We start from the raw sequence: 20,149 nt of genomic DNA on the forward strand, positions 1-20,149 counted from the left end.
CGCTGTAGGTTAAATATTGTATTTTCCTATAAAAAATTTGTACATATAAGCTTTTCCAAAGCATATTTGAATGTAAAAAAGTTATAAGTATAAATTAAAAAGTTTATGCATACATATAATCAAATAAAGAAGAATCATGTGTGTAAAAAAAAGAAAGAAAAAAAGGTCATTGACAATAAATGAAGGAAAAAAAAATGAAAAACTAATAAATATATGATATTCAACATTGCAACATAGATGTTTTCACCTGATTGAGTGAAAACGACTTGTTTACCAAAATCAGATCTTCATTCAACTAAACAATAATAAAAATAAATACACATGAAATTGATTAAATAAAATAAAAGGGAAAAAAAATATTATATAAGGTTACATATATTATAAATATTATCCAATTTATTTTTAATTTATATAAAAAATAAATAAATTAGAATAATCTCTTCAAAAATTAAATACATTCAAAATAACTAAAGAATAACCATCATTTAAAAGAGACTATATATAAAAAAAATAAAATAGAGAATAGATAATAATTTAAATATAAATGAAAAACTATTTTTTTTTTTTAAAAAGAAATAATTTAAAGAAAAGCAAGAAAAAAAAGTAATTAAGGAAAAAAAAAAAAAGAAAGGTCAGACATTATTGGGCCTGGTTTGCCTAACTAGCCCATTTTGTTAGGGCTCGCATATAACACCCCCACATAATCAATATGTGATCACACATTAAAATCAGTGGAACACCATTTAAATAATGTGATCTTTTTTTTATATATTCTGGTGAATTCATATTCACCCTTTAACCTTGGTTATAACCAACCATGAAACTTAAAAGATAAAATAATACAACGTAAGATCATTCAACTTAAAAGATCAACATCACATAATTAAAATAGAAAAACAACAATAAAAATCTTGTATTAACTGTATAAAGTTGATTTCATCATCATGATTACAATTTTACAATAATTGGAATAATATTAAATCATAATAGTTCTATGATTTATTTAATATAATCCTTCAAGTTTATTAAAATAAACATAAGCATAGAAATCCTATAATTAAATGAAAACATTTATGAAATCCTACAGCTAAACAGAACTGATAAAATCCTACAACTAAAAGTAATTGTCATGTCAATCTAGTTTTAAGGAGCATAAGAAGAACATGTAAAAAAATAAGCATACTAAATATTTAAAATAAGAATTATATCATCATATCATGGAACTAACAAATCATACATATAATTAAATTTCATTTACAATTCTCCATGGACCTCATTGTTACATCCTTCACTATAAACATTTCCCATACCAACCATTACCAGTAATAATTCATTAATTAAAACCTTTTACTCCAGCAATTAACAAATAAGCCCCAACATTTGGGCTAACTTTTTCATATATCATTAGATTCAAAATGCTATTTTCCACACAAAAATATCATAAAGGTAAACTTAAAATCAAGGGTCAGCATATTTAACCCTTCATAAACCTCCTTTAGAGATTCATTAATATAAACACTCCAATCCTTTGTTTCACTTGGCTTCCGTGTCTAATGTGTATGTCTACCACCTTCCTAGTTTCTACTCATACTCATGCAGCTGACTATAAATTGTCCACTACCTCCACACCAATTATTGCGAGGTGATGTCAAGTAGCGCGTTTTTCTGCCTGAGATGATGTTATCTAGTATCATGTACCAACTTAATGCTTTCCTACTTAAACTATCATAATAAAAATGCATCAGTAACTTCTCATCATGTACTACTACCATTTTATTGCATTAGGAATTGAGATGGGTAATGGGGCATTGTGTTCTGGTGTATTTGATGAATTCAAGACTCGAAACTTCTTTAGTACAACCACGTTCAGGACTAGACACATCTTTGTGGCCTTAACTGGGTCATATAAGTCTACCCCTTCGATGACCCTTTCTAGCTTCTAGTGATGCCTTTCGTCTTGATCAATATTGTCAGATGATCTTGTCTTTTGGGATTCGTTCATGATTATTTACAACTAAGGGCACTGGTGCTGTTGATTTCACAAATACAAGATTGTGTTGTGGATCCTAAGCCCATTCTCTTATTATTTCTTCGGGTTGCGTTGCTGCTTTATTTTGAGCAACACCGGTAGGTCTATTGGAAAGACCCTTACTAGAGGCATTTTTTAGTGCTTGCTCGAGTAAACTAGTAAGGTGAGCTGTAATAACCTTTAGAGAATCCAACTCTTCTTGAAAGTGAGCATCATAGTAAGCACGTTCTTCATCTTCTATGTTTCTTTGCTGGAGTCGAGTGTTGTAGACTTTGTGGATTGGAGCTTTTTAGGGATCTATATTTTGACCTAATGCATATATGTTTATTATTTGCAATGAATGAATGTATGTGTGTGGATGCAAATATATGCACATGCATATCAGGAATGGGTTAACCTATTTCAAAAGCTAATTCATGACTTTCTTGTCAAGCATGAGTAGAATCCATAGTTTAATAAATTTAAAGAGGTATTACCTAAGTCCTTAGATTAATTGAATTCCATACACATTAGAAAGTACTCAAAAAAAGGGCCTTAGCCTATTTCATTTACCAAGAACAAGTCTTTTATACAAAGAGTCTTTTATACTCAAGCATTACTCCTTTATTAGCTACATTCTTGATAAAAGAGGAGACTTCATTTAAATACATTTATGGACGTTGTTACCAATCTTGGAAGCTTTCACTCGCAACTCATTTGCCTTTTGGGCCATCATAACAATTAGCCTTACAGTTTGTACAATTTTGTAATGGAACAAAGCGTTATTTTGAAACAACATTCCATTACTAGCGGAGCGGCTAATGATTCGTTGTTTCTTTCTAGCATTTGAACTATCTTCTCTAGCTACTGGATTTGGTTTATAGCCCTTTGTAGTTCTTATTTCTCTATATCGAGTTCAATTATTTTGGTATTTAGTTGTGCATTGAGCCTGTTGATGTAGTCCTACCACTCTTCGAATTATTCCTATATTTTCTTCACTTCCTCCTCTCGAAACTCAAGCTCAGCTTGTGTTGTAGAAACTCGGTTTCTCAAGGCATTTACCTTGTCCAGGTATCCCCTCATATCTACCCTTCTTGCTTCCTTTTCATCCTCAGCCTAGACCTAGTATTGAGCTCTCAAGCTTCTTTCATCCTCAATGGTGAGATCAACTTATTTGTTCTTCTTCTTTTTTCAGCTTTCTATTTTGATTTATAGTGATCCCTATCTTCTTCTTTTTTCAGCTTTCCATTTTGTCAACATGTTTTCTACTTTCTTAGGCTTTTTTTAGAGTTATCAATTCTTTTTGTTGGTTTATGGAGGCCTTTATCTTCTTTTTTTTCTTTCAGGAGTTAATCTTTCAGGAAGTCTTGATGACCTTTGTTGTTGTTGAGCTCAATCCTCAGTTTGTCCAACTCCTTTTACAGGTCTTCCTCATTGCTAACTCTTTTTTTCTTTTGGGTTCCATAACGATGGATGGCCTATCTTACACCTGGTTTTGTTCTTTCATCCCTTGGAGCATCTTAGATAAATTGTCATTCCTCTACATTGAGTAATTAGGGTTAATTAAGGATTCCTATTGATGATCTCCCTTATGGACTAAAACAGGTCGCCCTTAGTCACTTCTTATGGAGTCTAACTTGGCTAAAGAATTAGCCTCTTTAAACAAGTTGTTGGCACGTACTATAGTCCTCTAAATTGTCTAGCTACCAATAAGGGTGAGTAGTTGATATAACCAGTCAAGCTAATTGGTGGAACCTATGCTTTGTCATCATAGCTCATAAGATAAGTCAATTTGCTTACCTAATGAGCTTTCCATCTAAAATTACTCTGAGGGAGTGCTTAGTACTTCTTTACTAATGCCTTCTCATAAGATAAGTCATTTCACTTTTCATTTAGAACCAACCTAAAAGGCTGTATGTTAAACCACCAAAAATTCTTGAAGACTTCTCTTAATGTCTCTAAGTGGCTGACTATCCATATGAATAATAGAGGAATACAACATCTCATTGCTCCTTTCCCGTGCAATCTACAATGGTTTAGAGATAGGAAAGTTTCAGTCAGGATTGCTAAAGTGGGGTTATTTCTTATTTGCTTGTACTTGATAAAGGTATTGACAGCTTCAATATTGATAATTCTAGTGGCTTCTAAGGGAAATAGAACCAACCCAAAAATGGAAAAGATGACTACTCGGTATTTCTCTTCTCCCAGTTTTCCTTTATCTTTATTTGCCTGAAGTTTATTCTCAATTATTTTCCACTTAAACTCTTCATTAAACGTCTTGTACTGATCAACTTGGTCTAGACATAGTAATTTGCAACCACTTCAGCTGTGTTCTCAGTTCTTTTCTTGAAATGCACTTTGTGAAGGTCATTTGGGAAACTCAAGATCTTGGCATACTCTTTAATGGTAGGGGTCATATTAACATCCCTAAAAGTGAAACATTTATAGCCCAGATCCCAGAAGTGCATCAAAGCTTTAACTGCTAAAATTTGAATTCAGATCCTTATCAAATAAGTAATTATCCAATATTTTTTCTCAAATAGATTCTCATTTATGTACTCTAAAATTGGCATCGACTTTTTATGTTGTCTACGGAGCAATGTACTTTGGTTATGTATGGTAATTCCTCAACCTTGGTTGTTGGACGACCTTTCAACTAGTTGTATCATCTTAGATCTTTCCTCGTATTCCAAAGAGGTTATGGAAGTTATGGTCTTAGCTCAAAAAACCTGCATAGTTCAAGATTTTAATCAGGTTTGCCTTAATGCAAAGTGAATTATTAAGGAGTTCATACCCTAAAAGTAGGTTCTACGTCATTACATGAAGGGTAAGTTTTTTAACCAGTCTCAAAAGGATTATGAATTATTTAATGACTACCTTATGTGACGGCAATATAAGGGTTTACAAGGAATGGTTGGGGCACAGTGTGACTGTCATTACCAAGTAAACACTCAGCACATAGTTGGATGATTCATGAATTTGAACCCCGACTAAAAGTCATGAGACATATCGTTACTCTCCACTTAACATAGAATTGAGTTTATTTATGAAATTAAAATGCATAAGGGCATTAATTCATACTCAATGCACTTATACATGAAAAAGAAGTAAAAATGCTAAAGCAATAAAAATACGTACTAAAAATTAAATTAAACAGACCAATAAAAGTACATAGAAAAACAACCAAACAAGCAAAGCTAGTCCAACTAGACAAGGCCTTCTCAATGGAGTCGCCATCTTTTTTTTTTTTAATCAAAATATAAGTATATTAATAGATAAAAAATTTACAATGTCAAAGAACCAACAAGTTCGTATACAATGATTTACAAAAGCAGGGAACAAACTCCCTGATAGAACTTTATATCCAAACCATGGAAATGAAGCTAACAAGCTAAGATTAGTATATAATGGTTATGAAGGGAACCATAAAATACAAGGTTCTCAACCTAACACAAAGCAAAAGTCGAGATAAGTAGACGTCCTGGGCACCAATTGGAGTAGGAAACACAAAAGTATATCAAACTAGGATGCAAAATCACATGAGCACTATGCAGCATAACAAATCTTCAAAAGAAACAGCAACAACAAAGGCCCAACAAGAAACATATGCAATGTGGCTTGAAGGATTGCAAACCGAAGAGAAGACAACTTCCTATAAGAAAGTTCATCTAGAGTAACCACCAATATAGTCAGCTGACATTAATTTGAAGGTGATTGCGTTCATGAAAGTGCAATATCATGTAAAATAAAACCTGAAATCTCTAAAATAGAGATTCAACCAGTGTGTAGGAGTTCTCAAAGACTCTTCTATTCCTTTCTTCCCATATCAAGTAGATAACAATACTAAGGGAGACCTTTTTTCATTCTAGTAACAACATTTTACCTTTTGAGAGTGAGGCCTCAAACAGCACTACTAATGGTGGGCATACCTCTGCAAAGCTGAAGTCGGGATTTAACCTTCAACCACAAGAGGGATGTCCAACTGCAAGCAAAGAAAAGATGAATATGGCTTTCCTTATAATCCTAACAGAAGACACAACTAGAATCAATATCAACAAAGTGTAGCCTATCTCTTATTCCCAGCCTCCCAAGCAAAGCAAGCCAAAGGATGAAACTATGTCTTGGTAAACACCAAGGTTCCCAAACAACCTTAAACCATGGCACTGAGGTTCCTTTGAATCTCAAAAACTCATAAGCATGACCTGAGAAAGGCTCAAAAATATTATCCCAACTTTGCACCATGGAGATCACTTCTAATTGTCCCTCGCAATCTTCAAGGAGCTGGACTCGAAAAGTAAGTAAAGACTTCCATAAGAGAGATGAGGTTCTCTGAAAAGGAACCAACTAGATAGTATTGTTATGTAAGTAAAAATGGTGCACCCATCTAATTCAAATCAAGTCAATTTTTAAATGAATATTTCGTAGCTGCTTTGCAATGAAACAGTTGTTCCTTGCCTTGATGTCATAGAGCCCAAAGCCTCCTTCATTCTTTGGCAAACAGATGTGCTTCCAAACAACTAAGGTAGACTTACTTCTAGCTATATTACTAGTCTATAAGAAGTTCCTGCAAATGCATGTAATTTGGTTAATGATAATATCTGGCATAGAGAAAATGCTGAGCCAAAATTTCACCATGCCATAAAGAACATATCTAATTAACTCTAGTCGCCCAACATAAGATAAGTGTTTGCCCATCCAGCCTTGTATAGCAAATTTAAGTTTATGCAGAAGGGGGAAAATTGGGTAGCAAGAAGTCTGTAGGGACTGAGGGGGACACCAAGTTATTTGAAGGGGAAGCTGCCTTCAGAAAAACAAGAATCGTGGAGGATACCCTACTTCATACTGTCTCCAATTCCACCAAAATATATGAAAGATTTCCCTACATTAATGTGTAACCCTGAGGTCTGGCCAAAGACATACAGCTGCTTCAAAAGAATCTGAATAGAAGATTTATCCCCCCGACATAACAGAAGAATGTCATCAGCAAAAGCAAGGTGACAGATGTTATGAAATGCACACTTTGGGTGACAATGGAAGCTTGGTTGTTGAGAAGCTAACTTCAACATACATGAGAGATATTCCATACAGATTAGAAATAGATAAGGAAAGAGAGGATCACCATGCCGAACTCCACACCTCCTAGTAAAGTCGCAATATTGTCGTGGGGCAATGTCGAATGGAGGTCCAAACCTCCAAAGAGGCATTGGGAAAAGGGAATGGTTTTAGATTTAATCATAAAATTATGATTATAAGGTTCAGGAGTCGCCATTTATTATTATGATTATTAGAAAACCTATGCTCTATGAGAGTCTGGGTAAGGGACTTATTGTATAAGAAAAAGATACATCACCCCTAGTGCACCCTACCTGAGTAGGCTACATTGTTGTTTAATTGTTTTTCTAAGTTAAGTTTCTATTCATTGGTCTTCTCTAAGGTCCAAGACAGATCTCTCTTCTTAAGAGAGTCTCTACCTTATGAGATGAAATCCTAGCCGTTCTAAAGTCCAAATTTTAGAATCACATTTATTTTGCACTTTATATCTTTAATACTTGAGGGTGTACTCTATTATGTAGTTTTATACCCCTAAATATTAAAGTTTACATCTAAACCCTAGTATAAAATAAACAAAATAATTGGTGAAGGGTTTTTGATATTTTGATCAAATCCTAACGGATAATCATAAACAAGTTATGATATATATTATTATTATTATTATTTTGCATTTTTAAAATATGAGCAAGATAATTAAGTTCTTGCACCTAATTAAATCATTCAAATGCACCCAAATTAATTCTTAAACATAATTAAACTTTAATTTGACCCATGATGAAATCAAATTGACCTATTAAAATTTTAATTATGTCATTGAGCTTAATTTTTATGTTAATTCATCCAATAATCATTTAACTTGATTTTGAATCTGTATTGTTTCTCCAGTTTTGGGTAAAATGGGATACAATTAGGCTCCCAATTCCATCCAAAATTGTAGCTTGGAGCCATTCTTCTTATTATTATTTTATTTTTTTATTTTAAAAAGAAAGAAAATGAATTTGAAAAATAACCTAGAAATGAGTTTTGACACCTATAATCATAACATCAATTTTATGATCAAGTCCATATTTTCTCGTGATAAACTTAATGTTAACCACTTTGGGGTCCCGCCTTTATAGTAGACTCTCATGCATAAAATGCATTCATTTTATCCTTCCAAGGTTTTTGACCTTAGCACTACACATGTGGCCGATGATCATGCACACAACCATGTGTACTTGTTCTTTAACTGAAGTTTATTTAGTTAAACCCCACTAATAGGGTCAAAGATAAAAGTTTTTTTTATGCACAAAAATAACATTAATGACAAGTGTAAAATTAGAAAAATAAAATTAAACAAATTGAAATATTTACTAATTAGATTAGCGATAAACCACTTGGATTATTGTTTATGTAGGTAGAATCATTAATATAGTGTTGTCTAGCTAAATGTTGGTATCACTTCTTTTTACTTTGTTTTTTATGTTACTCTTTTTTTAATTAAGATAAAAGAAAGAAATCTAAAAAATTAAAAATAAGAATTACGTTGTGGAATTTTGACAGAAGACTCTTTACTTAATCCTTCATTCTTCACGTGTCTCTCAAAATCTAATGTCATAGCTATCGTGGTTGAGGAAGGGGCTGTGATTTTTAAAGGGAGGGAGAGGGGGGGCTGCAAGGCAGGGCTGGCTATTGTGGTGTTGTTTTGTTCGACAGTGGGGAGGTTGGATTTTTTATGGAGGTTGTCGGGGTGTGATTGGTGGTGGCTGAAACTGATTTTGTGGTGATTGTGGGTGGTTGTTTTCGGTCTGGTCTTGGTGGTGATGGGGCTTGTTCAGGCAAGTCGGCTTGCAGGTGAAAAGGGTTGTCGTGGTTAGATTATGTGTGGATGTGGTGGCTGGCGTCTGTAGCTGGCTCCAACGTCGACGAGGGCAGCTGATTTGCTGGCATACACTGTTGGTGTTCCTGGTAAACAGGCCCGTGCAAGAAAATTGTTGTGCTATAGGAGAGCTTGAGAAACAAGAAAAGAACGTCGCTACTGTTGTTGCTTGATCTCCTTTTGCTTTCCTGATGGTTTGGAGATTTTGGAATTCTTGTGGAAATATTGAAAAGGGGAGAATAACCAAGAACCTGACTCTTATATCTAACTAAGTTGATTTGGTGACACTTTTAAAAAACTTAAAAAAAAAAAATTTAAATTAATATTTTTTTAGTATTTTTAAATCATTTTAATATACTGATATTAAAAATAATTTTTTAAAAATAAAAAAAATATATTTTTTTAATAAAAAACACTTTAAAAAATAACAAGAAAAAAGAAGAAGCTGAAGAGGAGGAAAAAATTAAGAAAGGAAATCAAAACTCTTAACTTATTATTCATAAACTGATCATAAAGTCAAAAATTAAAAATAAATAGTAAATCCTTAATCAAGATCAAATTTGAGTTTAAAACCCACAAAATAATAAAAATTCAACAAAAAAACATTGATTGAAGTCCAAAGACAACTAAATAAGATCTAATAAAGTGCGAGTCATGTTTTGAGCTATCCTCCATCTCCATTCATACACACATGCGGTATCTCTAAGATGGATTACTCAAAGTTAATTTTGAATTCAGTTAGCAGCTGAGTTTTTTTAAGAATTAATGAAGTAGCTAGGTTGTGCCATGTTTAAATTGCTAAAATCATACCCATTAATTTGAACTCTGCGGTTTAAATTTAACAAACAAGACCAGACATGAGAGGATAGCAATGCAAAACTACAGGTAGCCACTCAGAACAAATAACTTGTCTGCAGACAATCTCAGTTAATAATAATAATAAATAAAAAAAAAAAAAAAAAAAAAACTAGAAGCCAATCTTTAGGTAAACTCATCAAACTAAGCAAAACTAACAAGAAGAACCCAGATGCCATTTTAGACTCCATGCCTTGAACTTCAAATCTCCTAATCTTTTTTCATCACCGTCATCAGACAGCATATGAAAACAAACAGCTACATGATTGCAACGATCAAACAATGGCATGCACATGGCCCCGCTAATCCCTCTATGTATCATCATTCCCAGAGAGCGAATAAAATTCGATAGATTTTTTTCTAACCTGTTTTCAGTAGGGAAAAAACATCAACATAACAAACCAAACACATAGCAGAAAGTGAATGCACGCACAACATACACTTGAACAAAAAGTTGTGGTAAAAATAGGTAGTTTATCCTAACTAACCTTAAAATTTGACCAGGATAGGTAAGTTTCTAGCAGCGAAAGAAAGTACAAAATACAAAGGAGCCTTAACTCAGCCTCTGAAAAAGACAGTGTTACTAAAACCTGGTATCCTGCACACTTTATTTTTTAAAAAAAAAAAAAAAAACCCTCTATTTTCTCGCTAGTATTTTGCCCTTTCACTTGATAAAGACCAATCATTTCCCATGCCAAGCTGCATAACTAAGAAACGAGAACTAATAACATGTTCGTTCCTGATAACACAAGTTACAACAATCTAGCTCATTTTTCTATTACGTGTTTGGTTCACTCAAACATGTCTTTGGAAAGAGATAGGGTGAGCAAAAAAATGATTTTTCAAATTGTTGTTGGCCATGCAGACATTAAAACAGACAATTCATTTGCTATACCTAAACTAAGTTTCTGGCAACAGATTACTCATTTGCTATGCCTGAACTGAGTTTCTGGCCGGGCCAATTTTCAAACTAATAGATAAATATTACACTTTTTATGCTCAAAATTTCCCTAACACACGTTACGGGGATATTATTAAATAGCTCACGGAAGTGAAAAAGATCGGCAGACAAAATTTTACAAGAACATATAACTGAAAGGAAAATCCACCCCAAACAATAGCAACAACAAACCAGATTTAACAGGAAACATAATAAACTGGAGCACTTACAGGAATTGCCCCCCTCAATCATAGAGAAGAAGCTGCTGGCTGCAAATTTTTACTATCATCTTTCTGTGGCTCAACATTAAAAAAGTCTTGAAGGGCCATCACTTCAATTTTGCAGGATTTTAATTTCTCAATTGCATTTGCTGTTGCCAAAGCACCAGAAACTGTCGTTATTATAGGAACTTTATAAGCAAGTGCCATCCTCCTCAATCGCCGGCCATCAATTTGATCAAGTGCATCACCAGAACTAGTGATCACCATCAATTGAATCTGCCCATTAGCAAGAATATCACCAGCATGTGGCCTTCCCTCATGCATCTTCAGCACTCTATCCACTGAGATGCCTTTCAATTCAAGAAAGTGAGCTGTTCCAGAAGTCGAAACAATCCTGAAGCCGAGTCCTAAAAAGGCCCTTGCCAGCCTTTCGAGATGGGATTTTGTCAAGTCATTTAAGCTAAGGAACACAGTACCAGAAAGTGGTAGCTTCTGCCCAGCAGCAATTTGAGCCTTGGCAAATGCAAGCGCAACCAGATAATCTATACCCATTACCTCACCAGTACTCCTCATCTCAGGCCCTAACAGCACATCACAGCCTGGGAACTTATCAAATGGAAGAACTGCTTCCTTGACAGCAACATGTGCTGGGATTACCTCTTTTGTGAAACCTATCTCATTAAGTGACTTTCCGGACATAACAAGAGCAGCATATTTAGCTAGTGGATGGCCAATTGCCTTTGAGACAAATGGAATGGTACGAGAAGCACGAGGATTTGCCTCAAGCAGAAAAACATCCCCACCCATGGTGATCGCGTATTGGCAGTTCATGAGACCGCAAACATTCAGACTCTTTGCCAACTTTGTAGTCCATAACTGAATTGTGGTCAAGCAGGAAGATGAGATAGTTTGTGTGGGAAGGATGCAAGCTGAGTCACCTGAATGGACCCCAGCCTGCTCAATGTGCTCCATTACCCCACCAATCACCACATTACCATGTGAGTCTGCAAGTGCATCCACATCAATCTCAACAGCATCAGATAAATATTTATCTATCAACACAGGGCGTTGTGGGTCCACCTCAACAGCATTTTCAAGATACGTCACAAGCTTGTCATCACTATATACTATCTCCATTGCGCGGCCACCTAAGACATAAGAAGGACGGACAACAACTGGGTAACCTATGTCTGCTGCAATGGCTAAAGCATCAGCCTCACTCTTAGCAATGCCTCCTTTTGGTTGTTCAATGTTTAACTCTTTTATAATCACATTGAACCTTTCTCTGTCCTCAGCAGCATCAATAGAATCAGGTGACGTGCCCCATATGCGTACATGCCCAGCTCCGCTGGCACTAAGAGGCTTATGCTTGTCCAAATACTGCTGGATGGGAAGAGCCAGCTTCAGGGGTGTTTGACCTCCAAACTGTATAATGATCCCGTCAGGTCTTTCCAATTCAATTACATTCAGAACATCTTCAACTGTCAAGGGTTCAAAGTAGAGACGATCACTTGTGTCATAATCTGTGGACACTGTCTCAGGATTTGAATTCATCATAATTGTCTCATATCCTGCACTCTGCAAAGCGGAAAAGCTACCAAATTAAAAAATGATGTACCAAAATGGTAACCATCTTCAAGTACCAAGTCATACAAAAGCAGGTTCCTTTACATTTATTCCAACATATTATTTAACTACACAACTAAAAAACACTATCAGGTCCGTAATTGAATGCATGAAATTTTATTGCTAAACTAAATCAGGGCACAGTCATATATAGATTCAGCACATTTACATGACTTCTAACCACAAACAGCTGCATATGGATATCTGCTTGAGTTTACAAAGTGTTTGATTCATTTCATCATTGTTTATGTTCCTCTAGCTCACATACCTGGATGCTCTTTTTCATGCTGTACTAGTTCCAAGTTCCAACAGAAAAAACACCAAAAACATAGACATTACTAAATTTTCAAAGTATACAAGCAATTAAATTAAAGAAATTTAGGCATATTTTAACAATTCCATATTACTCATTTCTTTCAACATCAATCCAAGTTTATTCAATTGATGAAAAGACACTATCGATGTTTTGCAAGTTAATTTTGATAGAAAGAAAAACATTATAACAGGCAGAGTGCTGTGATTAATAGCATAAATGATAAACAGCACAACATTGACGCTTCATGATTAAAGATTGGCCAAACAAAAAAACTATTAAACAAGAAAAGGAGTTAAAAGTTGTGTTGTGTTGACTTACAGCTGGAATCTCAAATTATCAACACAATAGCAAAGGAGGTTATGCCAAATGCATTAATAACAGTCTTTTGAAGAAATTGCCTAGGAAGACAGGGGAACATAAATAATACAAAGATTATAATAAACACATACCTGCAGGGAAAAAGATGCATGGCAACAACAGTAATCAAACTCAATTCCCTGACCTATACGGTTGGGTCCTCCACCTAAAATCAAAACCTTCTTCCTTTTGGTGGGAGCTGATTCACACTCTGCATCATAGGAGGAGTACATGTAAGGAGTATTGGCCTCAAACTCTGCAGCACAAGTATCAACCCTTTTATACGACGGAGTAACTCCAAAAGAAATCCGTTGTGACCGGACTTCCTTCTCTGTTGATTTAATAGCAAATGCTATCTGCTTATCACTGTAGCCATGCTTTTTGACCTCGATGAAGTCATCCTTTGTCAGATGAGACAAACTCCTAGCCATAAGATATTGTTCCACATCTACCAGCTCTTTAAGCTGGGTGAGGAACCATTTATCCACGAAGCTCAGTTCATGGATTTCATCAACTTTCATACCCCTTTTCATTGCTGCATAAATGGAATGAATGCGGTCAGGATTTGGAACTCGGAGGTTGTACTTCAATTGTTCCAAGTCCCGGTCAAGTTCGGCAACTTGCGCACAGCCCCATCCTGAGTATCCACACTCCAATGATCGAACAGCTTTTTGAAATGATTCTTGAAATGTTCGGCCTAATGCCATGGACTCACCAACAGATTTCATCTGGGTTGTAAGGGTTGGCTGAGAACCGGGGAACTTCTCAAATGCAAATCGGGGGATCTAGATGTACATAGCAAAAATAATTAGAAAGATGTACGAAAAACTAATGTGGGGTAGTAGATGAAGTGCCAGAATGACAAATCAATAAGTTATGAAATAACGATAATAAGGACAATCGGAAAAATGTACAAACTGAGCGTACTGGTACTGCAAAAGAAAGCTAAGATTTAGAAATCCACAAAACCATCTCAATTTAGAAAATATTTTGCATGGAGAAGCAGACAGGCAATGCAGGAACAGTTGCACTTAACATTACTCGAAACACACCAGCCAAATGATATATATAAACCTAACATAGAATGGTCTAATGAATCTCGGTAACAAAAGTGATAGCAAACAACCCAAGTCATCCTACTCAAGAAAGACAATAAAGCATAATTGAGCATATAAAAATTACAACTACTACTTGCCTTAGTCACCACATAGTCAATAGAAGGCTCGAAACTCGCAGGGGTCTTCTTTGTGATATCATTAGGAATCTGGTCCAATGAATACCCCACCGACAACTTAGCAGCCATCTTGGCTATGGGAAAACCAGTAGCCTTGGAAGCCAGAGCAGAAGACCTAGACACCCTAGGATTCATCTCAATCACCATAACCTCACCATCAACAGGATTAACAGCAAACTGCACATTAGATCCTCCACACTCCACTCCAATCTCCCTTATAATCTTAATAGAATAATCTCTCAACCTCTGGTACTCCTTGTCAGTCAGAGTCTGTGCGGGAGCCACAGTAATTGAATCCCCTGTATGCACACCCATTGGATCAATATTCTCAATGGAGCAAATGATAACAACATTATCAGACAAATCGCGCATTACTTCTAACTCGTACTCTTTCCACCCCAAGAGTGACTTCTCCACCAAAACCTGTGAGGTTAAACTAGCAGCTAACCCTGACTTACAAATAGCCTCGAACTCCTCTTTATTGTAAGCAATCCCACCTCCAGAGCCACCCAACGTAAAAGCAGGCCGAATAATAAGAGGAAACTCCCCAATAACTTCCTCCGATATGCGAATGCACTCCTCAAGCGTGCTCCCAATGCCCGAAGGCGGAGTTTTGAGTCCTATATTCTCCATAGCCTGCTTGAAAAGATCTCTATCTTCAGCTTTTTTAATGGCATCCAGTTTAGCTCCAATCAATTCAACATTATATTTCTCTAAAACCCCATTTTCCGCTAAAGCCACAGCAAGATTCAACGCTGTCTGGCCTCCCATGGTGGGCAAAATGGCATCGGGACGTTCTTTAGCCACCACCTGTTCAACGACCTCCGGAGTCAATGGCGCAACATAAGTGCGGTCAGCCAAGTCCGGGTCAGTCATGATAGTGGCAGGGTTGGAGTTAATCAAAATAACATCATACCCTTCCTCTCGCAAAGCCTTGCATGCTTGAGTACCGGAGTAATCGAACTCGCATGCTTGACCAATCACAATGGGTCCAGCACCAAGAATCAAGATTTTCTTCAAGTCGGTGCGCTTTCCAGCCCCTGTTTTCACGCTCCTCTTCTCTGTTTCTTGGCGGACGATGCTGCTGCAGCAGCGAATAGAGGAAGAAGAGGTGATTCTTCTCGGGTAGTTAGTTTGCGAAAAGAAGAGGCGGAAACGATTGGGTTTTGAGAGAGAAAAGGAGGAGGAGGAGGTGGAGGAAGCTTTGTTTTGGTGGATGAAAGAGAGGGAGTGAGAGCAGTGGTAACGGTTTAAGCAACAGTTCATTGTTGGCTTTGTTTGCTGCCGAAAACACAGAGGGAAGGGAAGGGAAGGGGAAGGGAGGGGTGAAGTGGAAAGAGAGAGAGAGAGAGGACACCTACGATAGGATGTAGAAAGGAAGGAATGTGGATTTTGGAGGACTGATTTTAGGGATATTCTCAGTCACTTCTTATTGTCCTGAGCCTGAGAGAGAGAGAGAGAGCAGATGACGGTGAGGATGGGATATTTTGAGGGATTAGGGTTTTTGGAGGCATTTTAAAAACTGTCTTCAATTAAATAATTAATATGGCTATGTTATTATATATATAAATGTGTCAAAAAAACACGTCTTAAGAACTTTTAAAAATAAAATATTATCATTACAATTAAGATTAAAAAAATTAAAAGGTGTGACTAATTCAATAATAATAAAAATAAAAAAAAAGTATAATGGATTGTAATGGTATCCACAATTTTTATTTTTATTTTTTTTTCCTTTGGCTTTTTACATTTTGTTCTTTTGATTTTTTTTCTTTAATTTTTTCATTTAACATTCTATTTGTTTTGAAATGAGAAAATAATCCTTAGAAATTAATAATGTAAAAAGGAATAAACTATGAGAAAGAATGGTATAAAGGAAAATAATAAAATGATCATTTAAAAATCAATAATATTATTATAAGATAATAATAAGTTTGTAAAAAGAATAAAGGATAAAAAAACATAAAATAAATATATTTTAGAATAAAAAAATGTTCTCAGGGGACGTTGTGAAATAATTTATATTATTTATGCAAAGATTGAATAAGAAAAATCAAAATTTCATAGAAAATCACTTATTGGCTAGTTTTATGCTAGCATGTAAATTTTTAATCCAAACATCAGATCGGGTTGAAACTTTTCAATAAGTCTCCTAAAATATTTTTTTAATTTTTTTAAAAAAAATCAGATTAATTCGGAGTTTGGGAAGGTCTTACAGTTTAGGTCGATAATTGGGTAGTTTACACGAAATATACAAAGAGCATTAAATGAAGAAAAAAAAATATAAATAACTAGAAAATTGATCGATAAAAGTTTGTTTCCAACCACTATGACTGAATATATATATATATATATATATATATATATAGAGAGAGAGAGAGAGAGAGAGAGAGAGGGTGTTCTTCATTCTTCAACTTGATTTCTTATTTAAAGCACTTAAAAACCTTATACTAAGGGTTCAAAAGGGGTTTTAAGGAATAAAAATAAGAAATTTCAAATTCAGGTAGATTATAAAGCTTAGAAATGGAAGTTTTGAAGGTTAGAGTGACGAATAAGAGGAGGTGAAGGAAAAGCTTGTTTTCTTTGTCCAATTCTTTATGATTTCTTGTGAAGAGGTAAGAAACCTTGTTTAAAGCTTGGTGTAAGTTTATGCTATGAATTGAGATATTTTTATATGATTAATAGAATATGAAATGTTGAGTTTGAATGAATTGTTGCTTGAAATGATTATTTTGTGTTATAGCTATGTTCTTGTGTATGACATAAGAGTAGGTAATGTGAGAATTGAAGAAAATTAAAAGAAAAAAACATTTTTTTTTAAAGTGAGATTCGGCCTAAGGATAGGTAGAGAGATTGAGTTGGGTTGATTTAATTGATATGAAATTTGAATTTAATTATGTTTAGTCAACTATAAAATAAATGGTTAATATGAAAATGAAAATAATTTTTGAAGAAAATCCATGTCTTTCATGCATGTTGTCATAACTCAATTCTGGGTTATTCTTCAAATTTTATTTTTTAAAAATAAAAAAATAAAAAAATAAAGGTTGGCAATGTGGAGAAAACAAATCAATAAGGACTATAAAAATATAAAAAAATCAAGCTGTAATTTTAGAGAAAATTAAAGATCTAATTGTACCTCATTATGCCCCAAAATAAAGGGAAAAATGCAAATTCAATGTCAAATTAAATGATTATTGGATGAATTTGCATAAAAATTAAATTCGAGGACATAATTAAATTTTTAATAGGCCAATTTGATTATATAAATTTTACCTTAAAATTTTATCTAATAATTTAAATTATTGGATTGAGATGGTTTTTTAATATGGTATCAGAGTTTTGATGTCCAAGCCGTCACGAGTTTGAATCTCATCATTTCTATTTATTTGATAAAAATTAAGCACAAAATAGTGTGAGCTTATGTTCAAGTTCAAAAGGCTTTCACTTGAGAAAATGTGCTAGAAAATTATATAAATCATATAATGGGACCTTCACCTAACAATTTAAACTATTAGATTGAGATAATTCTTTGACAGAAGGAAACTGGTGTTGTGGCCGGTTCGGTGATGAGTGGAGATTGGTCTCAGTTTTGAGAAAAACAGTAAAGAGAGATTGGTTTGATGGTTCTGACTGGTTGAAAATTGTGTGTATAGGTTAAGGTTGCATATTTGTAATTTTTTATGATTTTATGATTATTATTTTTTTGACATACAAAAATAATAAAAATAGTGAAATAGTTAAAATTATTGAAAATTAATATTTTTTTATTCTTTTTCAAAAAATATATAAAAATAATAGTAAAAAATAAGGTTACAACAAGAAAGATTGAGTGAAGGATAAATTTAAATTTTATTGAGAATGTAGATGTAAATAACTTGGAATGTTTTAAATATAAAAGAAATTTTACTAAAATTCTAGTTGAAATTTTGGTAGAGCACAAGTTAATTTTAAAAAACTAACATTATATTAAATGAAATGTGTTTATTGTAACAGAAAAAGAAGAATAAGAAGAAGAAGAATTTACTTTGTTTTCTTGGGGCTAAATATAGCTTTATAATCATTAAAATTGTGGGGTGTTACACCCTAGCATGCTGGCCACATAAAACTTTTTTTTTTATTTTTCAATATTGGTTTTTTATTGAATTTTTTTTATTTTTTATTTTCTATTCATAACTCAAGTTGACTTGAGTCAATTTCAATTTGTCATCTTTTCAATTTTTTTAAAAACATATATTCTTGATTTTTCTTTTTAAGTCAAACCACTTTTTATTAGTTATTTAGGTTATATTTAGACCAACTTGTCTTGTCTTTTTTTTTTTATCATTTGTTTTGTTCTTTATTTTTATTTTATTTTTTACTTTGGGATTGTCAAGTAAATAAAATCACATTAAGGTAACTTCAAAACGATTTAATTTGAAACTTGAATGAGACAAGGAGTGGAATCATATCGTGTCTTTAAAAAAAATAATTATTTAATTTTACAATTTATTTTTAATACTACTAATAATAAACATTGTAGTTTTATTTAAATAATGTAGTTTTATTTAAATAATATTTTATATGAGTAAAGCTAAATGATTTTGTTAGACATTTTAAATACTATGAATAAGACAATTATAATTGTTATTATTGTCATAATAGTACTAGTAAATTTAATCATAGAGAAAAATTATGCTATATTGTCTAAATATATTTAATTTAAATTATTATATAAGTAATAGATTAATAGTTGGTTTGCACTTATAAAACTAATAAAATATGAATATCAGAGAAAATATATAAATATAAAGATATTTGTTATAGGTTTTTTTATGTCTATCTCAATTAAAAGAACTTTGTAATTAAAAATTGAAGTTTTAAGTTAACTGTTTTGAACTTTAGAGTTCTAAGTTAACTAGTTTGAACTCTATATTTAGTTTTAGATCTACTTGAGTAATTTCAAATTTATATTACAGAGTTATATGAGCATCAATATGATCAAATCCACTCCACACAAACAATAATTCAACTAAAGAAGCAACCAAATATTAAAACAACTTGAATGTAAAGTAAACTGAATAACTTAGAAAATGAATACTTACATTCATAGAGTGATGCATACTCTCATTACATCCACTTATATGAACTAAATCAGATCCAAATTTGACCTTAAAATATCTGATAACTAGTTGTACGAGTTTGGACATATATCTCAAAATGTACATCAGGTCGAAATGAAACACAAAAGACTAACTAGCTTATATTTTTCAAAAAGCTTTTAGGTAGGGATCACTTTTGTGAAATAACAATGAACTTAGGCTTTATTCATGCTAATGATATTTAAGATTTTATTTTTGCATGTATATATTATTGAAAATAAGTTGGACATGTTTAAGTGATAAGATGTATACCCTTTTAACATGAAAAATCTATGTTGTTGCAAAATACACTAACAGTACAGACCTAGGACGAACAAATCGACTGGTTTGTTATACTGGTTCAACTGACTGATCGGTTGAAATAAAGAAACAGAGCACCACTGCTATGTGAACACTAAATTTTTTAGATTTGAGTTAGATTTGTCTACAAGTTGGACAAAAAAATGTATATAGACTCAAAAAACAGGTTCGAAAGAGAAACTAAAAAAATCTTGAGGTTTATGTGAACCAATTGATTGGTTTATACAATTGGATCAATCAA

The 20,149-nt window shown here is 33.5% G+C and overlaps 1 protein-coding gene across 2 annotated transcripts; it reads right to left on the bottom strand.

Moving 5' to 3' along the window:
• Positions 1 to 9,705: 9,705 nt before the first annotated feature.
• On the bottom strand, positions 9,706 to 15,962 carry LOC118034522 (carbamoyl phosphate synthase arginine-specific large chain, chloroplastic). 2 transcript variants are annotated; one of them, XM_035039847.2, is made up of 4 exons: positions 14,429 to 15,962; positions 13,326 to 14,018; positions 10,944 to 12,512; positions 9,706 to 10,138 (listed from the first exon to the last, which is right to left on the bottom strand). In XM_035039847.2, exons 1-3 carry the CDS (start codon positions 15,731 to 15,733, stop codon positions 10,962 to 10,964), a joined length of 3,549 nt encoding a protein of 1,182 aa, XP_034895738.1. In that variant the 5' UTR covers positions 15,734 to 15,962; the 3' UTR covers positions 9,706 to 10,138; positions 10,944 to 10,961. The 2 variants fall into 2 exon arrangements, with proteins under 2 accessions (XP_034895738.1, XP_034895737.1); XM_035039846.2 differs by lacking the exon at positions 9,706 to 10,138 and having other exon boundaries at positions 10,942 to 12,512.
• Between the last annotated feature and the right edge of the window lie 4,187 nt (positions 15,963 to 20,149).

Source organism: Populus alba, chromosome 10, assembly GCF_005239225.2.
Source record: "Populus alba chromosome 10, ASM523922v2, whole genome shotgun sequence".
Taxonomy (NCBI): Eukaryota; Viridiplantae; Streptophyta; class Magnoliopsida; order Malpighiales; family Salicaceae; genus Populus; species Populus alba.

Excerpts from the sequence above, each read along its gene's own strand:
- LOC118034522 (XM_035039847.2), bottom strand. The coding sequence starts at position 15,733 with ATGAACTGTTGCTTAAACCGTTACCACTGCTCTCACTCCCTCTCTTTC. Across the intron at positions 14,019-14,428 it reads TTGACTATGTGGTGACTAAG|ATCCCCCGATTTGCATTTGA; the intron begins GCAAGTAGTAGT and ends ATGTACATCTAG. Across the intron at positions 12,513-13,325 it reads ATGCATCTTTTTCCCTGCAG|AGTGCAGGATATGAGACAAT; the intron begins GTATGTGTTTAT and ends TCCGCTTTGCAG.